The sequence below is a fragment of the Protopterus annectens genome, chromosome 3.part1, assembly GCF_019279795.1.
Source record: "Protopterus annectens isolate FY-2018-M chromosome 3.part1, PAN1.0, whole genome shotgun sequence".
Lineage (NCBI taxonomy): Eukaryota > Metazoa > Chordata > Ceratodontiformes > Protopteridae > Protopterus > Protopterus annectens.
The window spans coordinates 574,926,693-574,943,007 of record NC_056732.1 but is presented as its reverse complement, the minus strand read 5'-3'; the positions used below and the strand labels follow the sequence as shown (position 1 = coordinate 574,943,007).

Below are 16,315 nucleotides of genomic sequence, written 5' to 3'. Positions count from 1 at the left end.
TTAGGTGCAGGAATAGTCCAAGGTATGAGACCCCTTGCCTTTTAGTCACTAAATTTATCTAGTAGTGAAGTTCAAAAGAGAAAGAAACAGAAGCTTCATCATATACCTGATAATTAGATTATAGCTGCTTATAAGGCTGATGTGGTTTACTTGGCTAAGAGCGTTCTGCAGACAGCTTATTTTGGTGGTTGTGTTCCCATGTATGGCTCTATTGCTAGTTTGGCTAGAGACCATTCTGTTGTTTCAGCAAATGTTGAGGAATCTGATGAGTACAATGGTGATTGGCTAGCTAGCACTGAGTCCAGTCAGTCTGATTCTTGGGAAGGTGAACCTGAGCTTACGTCCAATCTTTTCTTGAGTTGATTGCTAGATTTAGCAATGTTTTTGCTTGGTAGCAGTAGGGAACTATCCCAGAGCTATGCAGGGTGTATGACCTTATAGAGGACAAGAATCCCAATTCTGGGGTTACTCCCCCTTACCAGACTTGGTTGGAAGATGTTTATAGAGCTACCCACAGGACACCAATATTTATTCCAGCAGTCCCTAAAAAGATTCAGAGAAAATATAGGGTCTCCTTGGTTATGACGGTTCTCTCTCCTCATTAAACTGCTAACCCAGCTGCGGCGGCCTCCACCCACCATCAACCAGACTGTGCATAGTTGAGGTGGGTTTCAAGCTCTTTGAGTCATTTGTTTTGGATTTTTATTATATGGCATTGTGATTGGCTGTAAATGTATGCTTACTAGATGATTCTAGCTTCAGGTATTTTCTTCCCCCTCATTGTGGAAGTGAAAAAGCCTGAACACTCACTTCTGTGACAGCTGAAGGCTTCCCTCTCAGAATATGTTCAGCCAATCAGCTGTCACAGGAAGGGAAATATGAACTTTTGAATCCTGGCTAGTGCTGGGTTACCTTGACAGATAACCCAGAATGCCACTGAGGCAGTGAGAAATTCGAACATCGGCTGTTACAATTAAGTAAGACTTGCACAACTGTACTCTTCTTAGAGGTGTCTTGCAGTTGAAATCTTCTGAGCCAAGTGGAAAATTTCCACTACATATGGTTTTGATTTTGTAATCAAGAAGCTGACTTCATAATCCTGTGAATGTGAATCTTCTGTAGATTTAATTTTTCTTTCCTAGAAACCTTTTTTCATTGATAGAAATGTCAAGCTAATCTCAACTTGCAAGGCACTGTGGAAACTATTCCTCCTTAAAAAGAAAATGACCTCCAATACCTACAAAGTTATCATGGCCTCCAAAACACATAATGAGCCCATTTTCTCCAAATATTGGTTAAAGCAAGATCCCTCTATTACCAATAACCAGATTTCAAATGCCATAAGGATTAGCGTTAAACACATACCCCTAAAGAAACTTAAATATACCCAGCTCATGGTAATGAACAATGCATACCTTACCCCTGAAATAATCAACAACATATACCCTAATTACTCCCCTCAATGTCAAGTCGGTCAAAATCAAAAAGATAATCTCTTACATATATTTTGGAGCTGCAAATGCTCATATAAACTATGGTGTGCCCTGAGAGTCCTACTGGAAAAAATTGGCTACGAAAAATCAACCCCCTCATGGAAATTCACTCTCCTACACATCCCTCCCCCAGGCCTATCAGAGGCGAAATATAGAATTCAGATTTCCATATTTATGTTAATAAAATACTATATCTCTCTTAACTGGAAAAATAGGCACTTATTATCTTGGGAAGGGGTCAAGACTCTGGCTATTAAACACCTTAAAGCACATAGATACTTGTTCCACAACATTAACCAGAAACCATATCTTAAAGAATATTGGAGAATGTTATTTGAACATATACTGAAATGAATATCTGATTACTGTACTATCCTTTGTGTTTATTTTGGGCAATGTATAAGTGTATATAGTTGCACATATAGCTTGTTCGTGTATGTTTGTCTGATGTTATTTACTGTTAATGTTTGAATAGAAAAATAGCGAGAATTTAAAAAAAAAGAAATGTCAAGCTAAAGGGTCTCTGAGTTGCAATTTTCCTTACTGAAAGTGTTTTTTTGAGAACTAATTCCTCCCTTATACCTAGAGTAATTTCTGGTATCTTACTGAATCAACCAAGCTGCCCAATTTCCAACAAAAGAATAAGGTTGAGATAGATGTCTGTGGGCAACATGGGTATTATCCTCAAAGGATTAATGATGCTGGAGAAAAGACATACACTGTGACCTTTGGCATATTGCAAAAACGTTTCTTAGTTACTCCTTTGTTTACTCTGTCTGTCCCTTCTGATTCTACTATTAACTCATGTTCTGTCCTTTAAATACTTAGGTCTTTGTGTTGGCCCTCTCACCTACCTTCTTATACTGTGCTAACGTCCTCTACCCTGTTTGTCAGCCAGCTCATGGCTGCATATAGTTTCTGCACTCCTCAGTCTTGAATCTTGGTTTGCCACAAAACATGATCTTTCCTGAAACTGAGAAAGCATTAATCCTAGATCTGAAGTAGGATATTCATTTGTCTGCAACCTGTGGGTTATGGATCCGATATCGGATCCGAACCGGCATAGTTTTCCAGCTATGGATCCAAGCTCTCAGCTCCTCCCCTCACCCATAATGCCCTGCTCTACCCTCATGACCTCAGATCTTGTTTGCCGCGCTGGTAACTAGATGTGGATACATAGCTCTCAGCTAAGTAGACTATTTTCTTGTTGAAAAATAGAGAATTTTTTCTTTCTTTAATAATTTTTGTGTGAAAGTAGTAGGTTTCCCGTTTATATAGACTGTTTTAAGTGTATTTTAAGTTACAGTAATAATTTTATTCCCTCCCTCGCTGTCGTAGAGTGTGTGTGTAGGCCTGTGTGCTTTCTTTTATTGTTTAAGTTACTTTTCAGTAACTTTGGGTTTTATAGATTATGGCTGAACAGCCTAAGTCTATATTTAGTGTGGCCATAAGCTCTCCGGCTGATGGCCACACTCGTTAGTGTCTTGGGGTTGAACACCTCACATCTGGTTGTACCATTTGTGCAGGGTTCAACCCCAGGGCACTGAGGGAGCGGAGGTCCAAGCTGGTCTTGGCGGGTCTTTACCGCCGGACTCGGCTCCGACCTCCGCTCCTTCGGGACTCCTGCGGCTGCAGTTGTTCCCCTGTGGCACCCCTCCTGCTCCGGGACTCAAACTCCCGCTTCTGGAGAGGAGAGGGATGCATCTAGAAAGGACCGGAGGAGAAGCACCACAAGCGGCGGGCCGAGACCTCTGTTTCGCCCCGCCAGCTAAGCGGCTTCTCCCGGCTCCGCTGTCGGTTCGGTCTCCTCCTTCGGCTCCGGTCCCCTGTTTGCTTCTCACCGGGTCCCGAGGAGGAGGAGACCGAGGCTATCGAGGAGGCATTCCAGGCCTACCTCGGTAGCCTCGCCGAGATCTACCCATAGCTCGATGCTGATCTGGACCGGATGATGAGAAGGTTCATCCAGGCCCAGATGCAGATGGGAGTGCTCTTGCCTCTCCGGGGAGCTCAACACCCTTTTAAGCCTATTGCTCCTTCTCCGACCCGCTACCCGGGTTCGGAGCAACTGGAGCCGAGCAGCCGAGCGGGGAGGTCGGAGCCGATAGTACTTGGTACCGGATCCGACCCTGCCGGACCCGATCTCGGAGCCTGGATCCGAGCCGGATCCGGGGATCAGTGCTCGCCGCCTGTGTCGGAGCGCACTGTCCCTTCGGATCCGAGTGCCAGCCGGCTCCGATCCACTCTTCGGATCCGAGGGAGCCGATTGTCGGATCCTTTGGTGCTTTGATGTAGTGGAGAGGGCTCTGTTGAGGGTCTCCGGACCCCCGGCACTTGCTTCGCTCCTCTGCACTGGGCCAGGCTTCCACCATCCGGCCCCTGGGACAGCCCGCTTCTGTGCCCCAAGTTGCTCCCATGGAGCAAATTGCTGCTTGCGAGGACTCCTCTGACAGCCCCCCAGAGGAGGCTCCTGCAAAGGAGGCACATTGACTCCTGAGTCTCTCACTGAAGACACGGACTTGGAGGAAGGGAAGGCTCCCACGGTCACCCCGAGGATGTCTCCTTTGGAGACATCATGGAAATATTAGGGGGTGGTCTGCCCCAAGTCTTCCTCGGACGAGTCCGAGTTCTTGGAGGCATTCAAACGGGCCCGTCTACCTCTTGGGTGTCCCCTGCCGACCCCTGGTGGACCTTATTACCACCAGGGCGTGGAAGGAACCGGACACCGTGGAGCCAATTCCCAAAAGACCTGATAGAATCCTTAGCCCGCCTTCCGACAGGACCCATTGGAGTAAGGGGCCTCCTGTAGATGCCATGTTGATGGCGGCCACAAAGAGGGAACTGGCTCAGGAGAGTCCTCAGTCCACCCACCGAGCAAGGAGTCTCGGATGATGGACCGCTTGGGGAAGCGGATGTTCAGTTCGCGACCTTCTCGGTAAGGGCGCTGAACTATTTGGCACATGTTATTCGGATGCAGCGGGACCTTATTAAGGAATACGCTGCATCCCCTGAGTCCATTTCGGAGGAGGACAGAGTTCTGCACTCCACCAAAATGGCCACTCTTAGGTCAGTCACAAATACTTGCGGCTACTCTCCCATGCTACGGAGGGCGCCGCAGAGCTGCGGGACAGGACTGGTCACGAGACGCCAGGCCTGGCTCCGCCACTGCGATTTTTCTGAGCCCTTCAAGGCGCTTATGAACGCCCTTTTGATGGTTCTGCTCTGTTTGGCAAGACCGCTCGCAGGACGTTGACCCAGAGCGAGAAGGACGGAAGACGCTGTCTGCTCTGCACCCCAGAGGCCCTATTCTAGGAACCAAAAGGGTCAGAAGAAGATGTGGTTCGAAGTCGCAGCAGTCCCAGCCTGCTCGGACAACCAGTCCTTCCGTGGCAGAGGAGGACAGGGAGGACGCCGCCCTAGAGGCAGAGGGGCTCCCAGAAACTTCGGGTCCAGGGAACCTTTCTCTGAACGGCCCGCAGCAACCCTGAGGTTGCCCGACTGCTCTACTCTGGAGGCAGTCGGGGACGTTTCGGGCACCTAGCGGCATGGGAGTCCATAACATCGGACCGCTGGGTTCTCCAAATCATATCCAGGGATATCGCATTCCTTTCCTTCACCTTCCAAAGATGAAGTCCCTCCCGGCAGAAATTGGCCATCTGCTAGAGAAAAGAGCCATCCAGCCCGTTCCCCAGACCAGATCGGATCAGGGTTCTACTCCAGATTCTTTTAGTGCCAAAAAGACGGGGAACTAAGACCAATCCTAGACCTCTCTTGAATCTGGCAGTCCCCAAAGAAAAATTCAATGGTCACTCTACAATCTATTCTCCCCTTCTGGGAGAAGGCCACTGGATGTGCTCGATAGATCTCAAGGACCACATCTTAATGGACAGGCCCAGGAGGTTTCTCCGCCTCGGCTGGGAGCCAGTCACTACCAGTTCGGGTCCTTCCCTTTGGTCTCACCACAGCCCCCAGGGTGTTTACCAAAGTACTAGCAGTGGTAGCGGCCCACCTGAGGCTTCAGGGGTGCAGGTCTTTCCCTACCTGGACGACTGGCTCCTTACCGCCCCAACAAGGCATCTACTTCTCTCCTGTGAGACTCCTTTCTTCATCTTGCTCCATTTCTGGGCATCACAATAAATACAAACAAGTCCAACCTGGCCCACTCAGCTCTTAGATTTCATAGGGGCCAGACTAGACACAAGGAGTTTACGAGCCTTCCTCACTGCGGACAGAGTTCTAAATCTGCAGTTCCAGGTGCGGGCCATTCTCCATTCATGTTCTGTTCCAGCGGAGTTGGTCCTGAGGGCTCTAGGGTCCATGGCTTCGTCGATAGCACTTCTTCCTCTTGCCAGGCTCAACATATTCTGCAATGGACGCCTTAGTACAGTGGTCATACCTTGCTCTCCCATGCATCATCCCATAGCGATCAGCAAGGCTTGCAAGCGGTCCCTCTTGTGGTGGCTCCACTCCCGGATCTCCACGAGGGTCGCCCATTTTGTGCTTCTCCCTCTCGCCACGGTGACCACGGACGCCGCCCGCCTCGGGTGGGGGGCTTTGCGGGCGGACAGTCCAAGGCACGTGGAACGATTCAGAGACCTTACTGCATATCAATGTTCTAGAGATGAGAGCAGTGCTCTCACTTCAGGACTTTCTTCCCTTGGGAACAATATTCAATCGGACAATATGTCTGTTGTCTGGTACATCAACAAGCAAGGGGAACAAGGTCTTACCCTCTTTGTCGAGAGGCCATGAGAGTTTGGGAATGGGCAAACATCCTAGCGGACAAGCTCAGTCGCACCATTCTGACCGTGGTCTCTCAATTGTCAATCTTTTGCTTCTCCTCAAACACCAAGTCTTCTGTATGCCTATCCACCCTTGCCTCTGATGCTGCAAGTTCTTCAGAAAGCCTCTCGGGTGGGTTGCAGAATGATTCTCATTGCTCCATTCTGGCCTCGACAGATCTGGTTCCCCTTCCTAAGGTCTCACTCGTGAATCCTCCTTGGATTCTAGATCCCATTCGGATCTGATATCCCATCCATCCTGCATTCCTCCTCCGAACCTGGACAACCTGAAGCTGACCGCTTTGCTCCAGTTCCACTCTTGATAAGGACTCGGTATTTCTTCACCGTAAAGGCTATTTTGGTGGCGGCTCATAAACCATCCACTAGAAAGGTTTTGTTTGGGCGGAGCGGCAAGGCCTAAATCCTTCTTCACGTCTCTCCCTGTAGTGCTTGATTTTCTAACCTCTCTTTAATGATGGTGCCAGCAGTTCCACAGTCAAAGTTCAACTGGCAATTTCTCACTATCACATTGGTCAAGAGTCTAATCCTCTTATGTCAGCCAAATTGTGCAAAACTTTTCTTAAAGGTACTTTCCTTCTCAGGCCCCCTATAAAGCAAGCAGTTCCTCCTTGGGACCTTTCTTTGGTCGTGGATCTCAAATTCTTGTCCTACAAGACAGCCTTTTTGGTAGCCATTACATCAGCCAAGAGAGTTTCTGAACTTCAAGCTTTATCAGCTAAACCTCCTTACTTGGTATTTCATCCGCCTTCCTTCCTAAAATCGCTTCTGAAGCAAACATCAATCAATCCATTAACCTCCCTGTTTTCTTCCCTAAGTATGAAAACAAAGGTGAATATAAGCTACACTCACTAGATGTTCACAGGCAACTTAGATTTTATTCAACAGGACAGCTGGTCATAGGCAATCCGACCAGCTGTTTATTTAAAATTCAATTTGGGCAAGCCAATTTCTAAAGTTTCTCTGTCCCGCTGGATTTCACAGTGCATTTTATTGGCTTATCAAGCGTCAGGAAGCCTCGCACCGGGGTGTTCATGCCCATTCAACCCAGTCAGTTTCTACTAGATGATATTTGTGCAGCAGCCACGTGGGCTTCATCTCATACATTTATTTCTCACTATAAGTTGGATCTTGCATCTAGGGGTAGAGCATCAATATCCTTCCATGATGAAGATTCAGGTAGCTGGGGACTTGAATATCCTACTTCAGATTTAGTAGGTGTATTCATTTATCCCCTGGCCTTTCAGTTTCCTGCATATATCCATAACCCACAGGTTGCAGACAAATGAATACACCTACTCAGATGGAACGTTATGGTGAGTACATAACTTCTAATTTTTTCAGCCTTTAGCTGTAATTTTCTTTAGGTCCCTTAGTTGTCACTTTATGTCCCTGTTGCTTAATATAAAATTTGCCATTATATCTTCTTGTTTCCTAAGAAGGAATAATACTGCACGTCTTTCACAGAGTCACATTTCTTCCAGTTACTAATAGATCTGCCTTCTTATTTTTTGCATGTCCTCCCCACGGTTGGGTGGGCGTTCGAAAGACATGCGTAAATGGGCGTGCCTTCGTTGAAGGTTGAACGTCGAGCTTGCACCTCGGCTTTCGTGAAAATCTACTGCCAATCATTAGCGGACCGGAGTTCCGCTGTGGCGACCCCTAACCGGGAAAAGCCAAAAAACAACAACATTTACACACTACAGCTTGCTAGTTAGTGCCACCTCTTAGCATATACATGCTTGTTTTTAAAATCAAGCAATCTTTGTGGCATAGGGAATTCCATCAGTAGTGCTGTAAAACTTCTTCATTCTCCTTTCTAATTACTTCCTTCAGATAAGGAGTTTTTTAAGATGGCTCCTACAGAGTGGAATTCAGTTCCTCAATATATTAAATAGTTGTCTGCAAGAATTTTAAAACACAGCTTGCTGCTCATTTCTGTGTTTTTTTTTTTTACCTGCCTTGTTTCAAAGACCTAGGATGATATCATACCCTCTTATAATGCCTACTTTTTAACATATGCTTATTGTCCAAATAAAAAAAAAAGCTTGAATGGAGTGGGAAATGGAGTAGAACAGGTTACAGGGGGCTTGGAAAGGTGAAGAAGGGCTAGTTGGGTTGGCTTTCCACGTAGCCACTAGTTAACATTCAATTTTAATCATTTAAAACTAAAATTTTCAGGCTTAAGTCCATAAAAATCGATACATACACATGTGGCCTCAAACATGATGAAGGACAAATACAGGCTTCATTGAGAACATGACTAAATTTTGCATACAGAGTAAGTATGTAACAACTGCACCCTTCATGATGTAATAATTTGAAGTGCAAAAATAATACAGCTACTCTATTTGGTCCACTTGAACTTTATGCATTATTACTGGCCTATGTAAAATCAGCCTGCAGCATAATGGTTGCGGTGTTTACCTTAGAAACACAAGGTGCAGGGTTGTATTCTCACGTTTTAGGGCCAACAGCTTACCAAGTTTGCAGATGATTGCAAGCTAGGAGCAAACATAGAAACCCCCCAGAGACTAACATCTTTCAGAAAGGTCTAACAGACAAATGACTGGTGCAAAAGTCACGGCATTAAACTCAGTATCAGGAAGTGCATAATAGTACCTTTTGGGAAGTTGGCCACCAAGAGAAACTACCTCATTGATAAAACACCCCTAGAAGCAGGCACAGTAGTCAGAGATTTGGAGACTCATGTAAATAGTAACCTGGCTTCTGACAAACATGTGTCAAGGTTGTAAGAAAATCATTCTGTGTCACTCAGTTTATAAGTATGGGCATAGCACCTAGTATCATGCAACTGTACTCATCCATCATTGAGTATGGCACTCCCTTCGGTATGTACCTGACCCAGGCACATGCAACAACTGGAATGTCCACAGTGGTTCCTCACAAAAGGATACAGGGAGTAAACACAATGTCCTCTTCAGATCGCCTCAAATCCCAACCGAAATGCTCTGTTTCATACAGACTTCTGAGAGGGGATTTATGCAGCTATTGCAATTAAGTACCATAAGGTCACACACATGCTTGATCCCTACGTCACACACAAGAAATATGTCTACAACAGATGATGAATGATGATAAAGCTCCCTGACACCCAAATTTCACATTATGTCCTGACCATTGCTTGATGGGGATACATCCAGCACCAGATACCTATCTTGGGGCCAATGAGCACTTGAAACTGTAATTAGCAATTCTGAGCTCTGCACATCTTAATGAAGTCAGTTGCTGTTCAGTTTGCACCACATTTATTATTCTACCTTTCATTTGATAAGAGCAGAGTTAGAGGTGGGACATTTTCATATACAAGCTGTGAATTTACATGCCACTGAGGAGGAAGGTCAACGTGGTCTTAGCTTAGGTACTAGTTTGGGAAGCATTCATATGTACTTCCTCCTCTAGCATGCTAGGTATTGGGATGAGTAATAATGTAGTCCTTTAATATAATATTTATAACTCTTCAATGTTTATATACCAATGATTTCCTTAAGCCATACATTTTATTTAGGACCCTTATCCAGTGCCTGTTATCACTGTAATTGAGAACAATTGCTAATAAATTTTGATATTATTTCATAGCACTAACCTCCTACTGTACTTTTTAATATGTTTTCAAACTTTGGCTAAGATTGTGCCTGTAAAGGTTCACAAGACCAGTTTACTTGGTTATCCAGTTGATAAATGTAAAAATATGTATTATTTGACTAATAGATTGTGTTGTTTATGTGAGGAAAATTGAGCAGGCAAGTATGAATTTTGTTGATAAATATAACAAAGATTTGATTGGAGTGATAAGGCCTCATTATACAACCCCCCCCCCATTAATATTCAAAAACGTGCATGCTGATTGGTCAGCGTGCACATTGTAAATCAGAGTTATAGTAATGGAAAAAGGACCGGTCGCCCGGTTTTCCATTACTATAACTCTTTTTTCTCACTGTTTCGCTGTGTTAACACAGTGAAACAGTTTGTAAAAAGCAACCGAGATCTTGCTTTCTCCTTTGCTTTTTTCAAAACTGTCTCGCTATGTTAAATAGGTTTAACATACAGAGACAGCTTCTCCGTTGCTTTTTTTAAAGCTGTCTCACTATGTTAAACCCATTTAACATAGCGAAAACAGTTTGTAAAAAGCAACGGAGATCTTGCTTTCTCCGTTGCTTTTGCCCACAGTTCTGATGTACTGAATAGGCATACGCATGCGCAGTACATCAGAACTGCCGCAGAATACCAGACAGCTGCGGAAGGGCAGCAAGGAGGCATTATACAATGCCATTATTTAAGAAAAGTAATTATTTTGTTTCTTAAATAATGTCATTGTATAATAGCAATAAGCCACTTCTGGGTGTGGGTAATGCTGGATTTACCCATGGTTGGCTTTGTTTGGCCAGTCGGGCTTCGCCCTCGTGACCAAACCACGCCAACAGTAGGTAAATCCAGCATTACCCACACCCAGGCGTGGATTATTGCTATATTCTTCTAGGACAGTAACCAGTGCAGCTGCTTTGTTTAGGAATAGTTCAGCTGAAGATAACTGAAACCACATCTGGGTGCTTTAATCCACATTTTCAAGGCATTGCAAATGGGAGTGCCTCATCTGTGTCACATGTTATATTTCACTAGGGAGAGTCTCCCTTTGGTCTGTTGCTTACTATTGTGCAAAGTATGAACGTATAATGAAGAGGACAATACAGCTACCACTCATCATAACAGCAGATTCTAAAATTGTGTACATGCCTGTAATTATACCTTCCCCCTATTCACAAAATACTGACAAAATAAGTTATGCTAGAGAAGGGTTTATGTCCTTTCTCCATTGTGTAACCTTGGAGTTGGTATATAATTAGCAGGGGGTGTGGGGGTGGGGGTTGCAGGGGTCCCCCCATCAAAAACATTGGTTTTGAATGTGGTTGGATGTTGTCAAAATTTTGTGTTTAGATGTTTGTCAGTTTAATTATTTTGCTGTCGATGTTTTCACCGTCAGTCTTAGTCTATGTGTATTTATATTTAAAAATTCTCCTTTTTTTTTCTTTGTATTTGATTACTCTGATCTCATTTTTTTTGTTAGCCAGTTTTTTTATTGTTATTATAAGTGTTTTTATTTATCTTGGTTGCTAACATTTCAATGTATCTATATAACGAAAGTATCTGATGAGTGCCTCACACAACTGTACTTTTTTTCTATGTGGTTGAATTATTGAATAAAGCAAGCTCCTTTGTTGACTAAGGTACGTGTAGTCATGGAAAAAAAATCAAAGGAGGCAGATTGGCAGAGTGCCGTTACTTTTTAATTCCTGGGTTCATTCAAGGTTTCTGTATGCTATTTGGATGGAGTTTTCATGTTTTTCTGCATCTTTTTTTTTTTCTTGTTTGGTGGGGATGCCAGTTTCATCTCACATTCCAAAAGTATGCTGTGTAAGTTGATAGGGTACTGTAATAACTTGTAGTTAAATCTGTAGTTTGGAACTTTTCTCTTTGGGTCTTCCGTGTAGAGAAGCAACTGGCTCAACATGATTAACCTGGTGAGAACAACACAAAATGAAGTCACTGATCATAAGTTTCTGTTTCTTGTATTAAGCATCACAGTGAAACTCAGAAGAAAATGCTTGGGCTAAAAGTTCTTCTATGTGACTGTTCTTTCCATTTACAAGATTTTGATAGTCCTCTAAAATAATACTTACTGTAGATTAGAAGCTTTCTTTTGCTTCCATTTCATGTGGATAATAAATAAATATACACTTCACTTGTGGTAAGGTATAGATATTGTGTATAATTTGATTACCCACGAGTTAATGTACTGCCTAACACAAAAGGGTGCTGCCTAGAACACTTGCCAGAACTTTGAATGTTCCTGAAAACAGAATTAATGTAGGGCTCTTTGAAATTCTTGCTGAAGGAAAGGGTGCTGAGACAAAGAAGTAACATTTTCTTTAACTTCAGATTGCTGATGTTTCTAGACCAATACATTTCAAAAGAATTTTAAGTCTTCTGGAGAGTTGCTTCCCTTCCAAAGACACTTACAGCGTATGTAACTCTTTGTACCATTCTCACTGACTTTCTTCATGTAAATATTTCCTTTAGTGTAGATACTTTTTGATTTAGCACTCTTCAGTATCTGACAGTGCTGCATCCTAACCATGATTTGGTCCATCCTTTTCAGATGGAATTGGCAGAAAAAAAAAAAGTTTAATCTTAAACAGGTGATTTCCCTATAGTGCTTTGTTTATATTATTTGTTTCTTAAATAGGCAAGTCTGGAAAACACAAGTGCCCCTTTTCAGGAATGAATTGGGAACTCAAACTTAACTCCTGCAACCCGCACGCAAGGCCTCAACCTGGTCTGTGACATTAATAGAACTTGTTGGTAGGATAGATTTGTGTCCCAAAGACTCCCCCATCTGTGGAATAGACTCCCTGTCCATGTCAAGCAAAGTACTTCACTAGGTGTCTTTAAGAGGAACCTGGACGACTGGATGGGAAACAGAAATTCACCTGTGTCCCTGCTGGACAGGGAAACAGGTGCTGACTTTGTGGGAACATGGGCAAAATTCTTGGATAGGCTTATAAAGGCCTCCAGGCCAATAGCCTAGCATCGTCCTATGAACTGAACTGTGTTCATTAAAGCAACTTGCTGCAAGTCAACCAGTTTCCAAGTACATGCTGAGGATTCAAAATCAAGACTAAAAGATTAGATTCATATTGCTCTTAAGATGGAGAAAGAGGGCTATTGTATTTGTGACATTACACTTCTTCCTTTCTTCAGGCAACTGCTCATCCTTTGGGCATGAGTTCAAAGCTTATCATCTTGGAAGAGGTTGTACAGAGTATGGATCATTAAATGGTCTTGATTCCATTTTCTGTATGTGCTGCATATCATTCTCTCTTTTTCTCCTTGTCTTTCCGTATCTGCCTGTGTTATATTGCAGGCAGTACTGCTGCTGCAGTCTTCATCTCCTGTATCTGCCAGTTTTGTGTTGCAGCTTTCTGTCCCTCTAGCAGCATCATCTCTGTTTGACTTCAGCAGCTGGTACCATTTCATTTCTTTTTGTTTGCCTTCTGTATGATTGTAGAACTGGTTGCTTGTGGTAGTACAGCTCCTGCACCTAGAAGAACTTTGTAACTATATTTCTGGTTGTCTAATTTATTTTCAAATTTTGATGCAGATTTTTGTGCTCGTGTGTCAGCTGGACCTGCAGTCATATTCCTTATGCATATTTGTATTTGTATTCCAGGTAGTAGCTGACAATTATTGAATTACATTGACAGCTGGGTGCTATTCGTTCAGAAGCTTCCTTAGTCTTCCCATTTAAAGGGACACAACAATTTACTTATTTATTTACCCCTTGTTGACTGGGTCAGACCCACTAAGTAGCATCTTTTCAGGAGAGACTGGGGGTGGTATTTGTACTACTAGGGGAAATTTGGCTGGGGCATCTGGAAACTTACCCCTACTTTTATCATTAGGTGCCATGGGATCTTTTACATCCACCTGAGGTACCAGCTACTCAAGCAGATGGGGCCTTAGTTTAACATCTTACTGAAAGGGCAACACACTGAGATCTACCCGGTGTGGGAATAGAACCCTCAGCCATCTGCACTAAAAGCGAGTGTGCTATCTGTGCACCACTGACACCGACAATGAAATAACAGTGCCTAGTGGATGGTTACCAACATTTAATGAAAGTGAAAAGTAATGCCAGACTAAACTAAGAAGTATTAATTTGCTCAAATTAACATTCAGACTTCAACTGCATCATTTATACTTACTGATAGCACAGACTAAGTGCAGACTTGGGAACCTGTATTCATGTGGCTGTAGAATCGTGCACTCTGGAGTTTGCAGTAAAATAATCATGTATGTAGTTTATTTTTGCACTAATCCCAGATCAGTGAAAATAACCGTAGGGATGGACTTCACAGATGATCCTTGTATAGTGCAACATATTACTTGGACAACCATTGATGATGTATTTGAAAATTATTTGTTTGCTTATCTCTCTTTATCTCTGTTGAGCAGATTAAAGACATTTTAAAAGGATCCTTGCGCTTCAATCAAAGCCAATTGGAATCTGAAGAAAATGAAGAAATCACAATAGCTGATGATCATTACTGTTCCAGTGCACAAGGGCATGAAGAACACACAGAAATGGATCAAGAGACAAAAACTCCTTTGACATCACAACAGGTACAATCTATGTAGAGCACATTCTTTTATCTGTTATAAACTGTATTTCACTTACACAGTGACTTATGCGTACTATCAGTAGGATGTCATAAAGTTGCTGAAACAAAAAAACAGGCTTGAGAGTATGTTTTAATATATGTAAGTGAAAACTGGAACAGGTCATTGTGACAGATAAAACTGCTTACATTGACATATGCTTCTAATACTTCTAAAGCAACTGTGTTGGAGCTGAGGAGAATTTGGGAGGAAATAAAGTATTTTACTTATGAATGATGTCTGGAATTTGATTTGTATTACTGAAGATGTATTTGGAGGACTTAGAAGGGAAACTGCAACTAGGCAGGGTATATTTGTGAAGAACTGCTTTAAAAATATTTGATATAGGTTCATAAGCTTGCAGTCAAGAAGACCATTGAAGAGCCTAGCTCAAATTCCCAGTTGCCGCTAAACATTGTCTGGGACTTGCAAGGTCACACAGTAGGAAAACATGGGCTGAGGGAATCAAACCTTGTGCCACAGGAACTACAACTCACAGCCTTAACCCTTAGCACTGACTGACAGATTTAATATATGAAGGATGTTTTTAGTAACAAAAGCTCAAATACAATTCATGTGTTATCTTAGAAGCTATAACAACTGGGACAGGATGAGTAGAAATCACATAATATAAGAGCATGTAATTCTGATTGAAAGGTTTAAAACACATTCAATAACTGTATCTGACCATGTCCCTGTAGTCCTGTAAGGGCTAAGGTAGTGGTATAAGGTAATAAGGTATAGGAATAATATTGGCATTTCCTATATATCTGTTAAAAAGAGAATTTGTGGACTGGGTAACTGCTATCACAGCATGAAACTGCTGCCATAGGGATAGCTAGTGCTTGAGATAGGATGAAATTGGATTTTGCACAATACAGTGTAAATACAGAAGAAAGTGATAAGAAAGAAAGGTAATAAGAGTTGTATAGAATGACTGGCAAATTTAAATTACTGCGGAATAAAAAATAGAATCTTTGAAATTAAAAGAGGACAGATGCAGAGTGTTACGACATACATGAATACCTGTTTTTGCTGCCTTCTCTCAGGCATTCATCCAACAAGAGCATTTGATTACACCCTTCAAGGAAATTTCACTCTGATCTCCATGCTCTCATGTTGTAAACTTGGCTACTCCAGTTCTAGTAGTTGCTAGATCACATGGTCCAACCAGTAGTGTTATATGTTATACATATATGGACTTTCCACGCAGCAAATGTTTGCATGTTGCCTGAAAGAACACATTCTGGATCCCTTTTCAGGTGCAGTTCTCAAGATTTGCAATACCTTTCTGAAATCTTCTACTCAGGCCTTAGTCATTCATTGGTCAAAGTTCATTTTCATACATCAATGTCCAACTTTCATTATCGACAGAATTACATATCCTTCATCTCCCCCAAGGTGAGCAAGTCCATTTTAGAGGCACTCTTATTCTGTATCCCTCATTCAAAGAACTGGTGTATCCTTGGGGTAACTACTTTATATTGGAGATATTTACTCTTCTCCCTTTTTGACTCACAGCTTCAACAGACTTTCAGTTTGCCTCCTACAAGACCATATTGCTGACAGCTGTCACATTCTCTAAGAAGGTTTCTGAGCTAGAGGCCTGTGACTCCCGTGCACTGGCCCAGTAATCAAGGAGCCTCAATCCTCACCACTAACACCAGTGAGGGGCGTCCACATTGGGAAGGATAACAAACGCACACACAGTAAAGTACAATTTCCCTTAAGAGCACACAAAGATCACAGTTAGTCTGGGGCTGGTTTCTCTCTTTCTCTACAGATCCT

General features: G+C 42.9%; 1 protein-coding gene across 1 annotated transcript in view; it reads left to right on the top strand.

Annotated features, from left to right (window-relative positions):
• Positions 1-16,315, top strand: part of TBC1D5 (TBC1 domain family member 5) — a 1,986,766-nt gene that overhangs the window by 1,937,566 nt on the left and 32,885 nt on the right. The window contains exon 18 of the mRNA XM_044066237.1: positions 14,324-14,491. Coding sequence (XP_043922172.1) covers positions 14,324-14,491 — 168 coding nt within the window. The remainder of the gene's footprint in view (positions 1-14,323; positions 14,492-16,315) is intronic.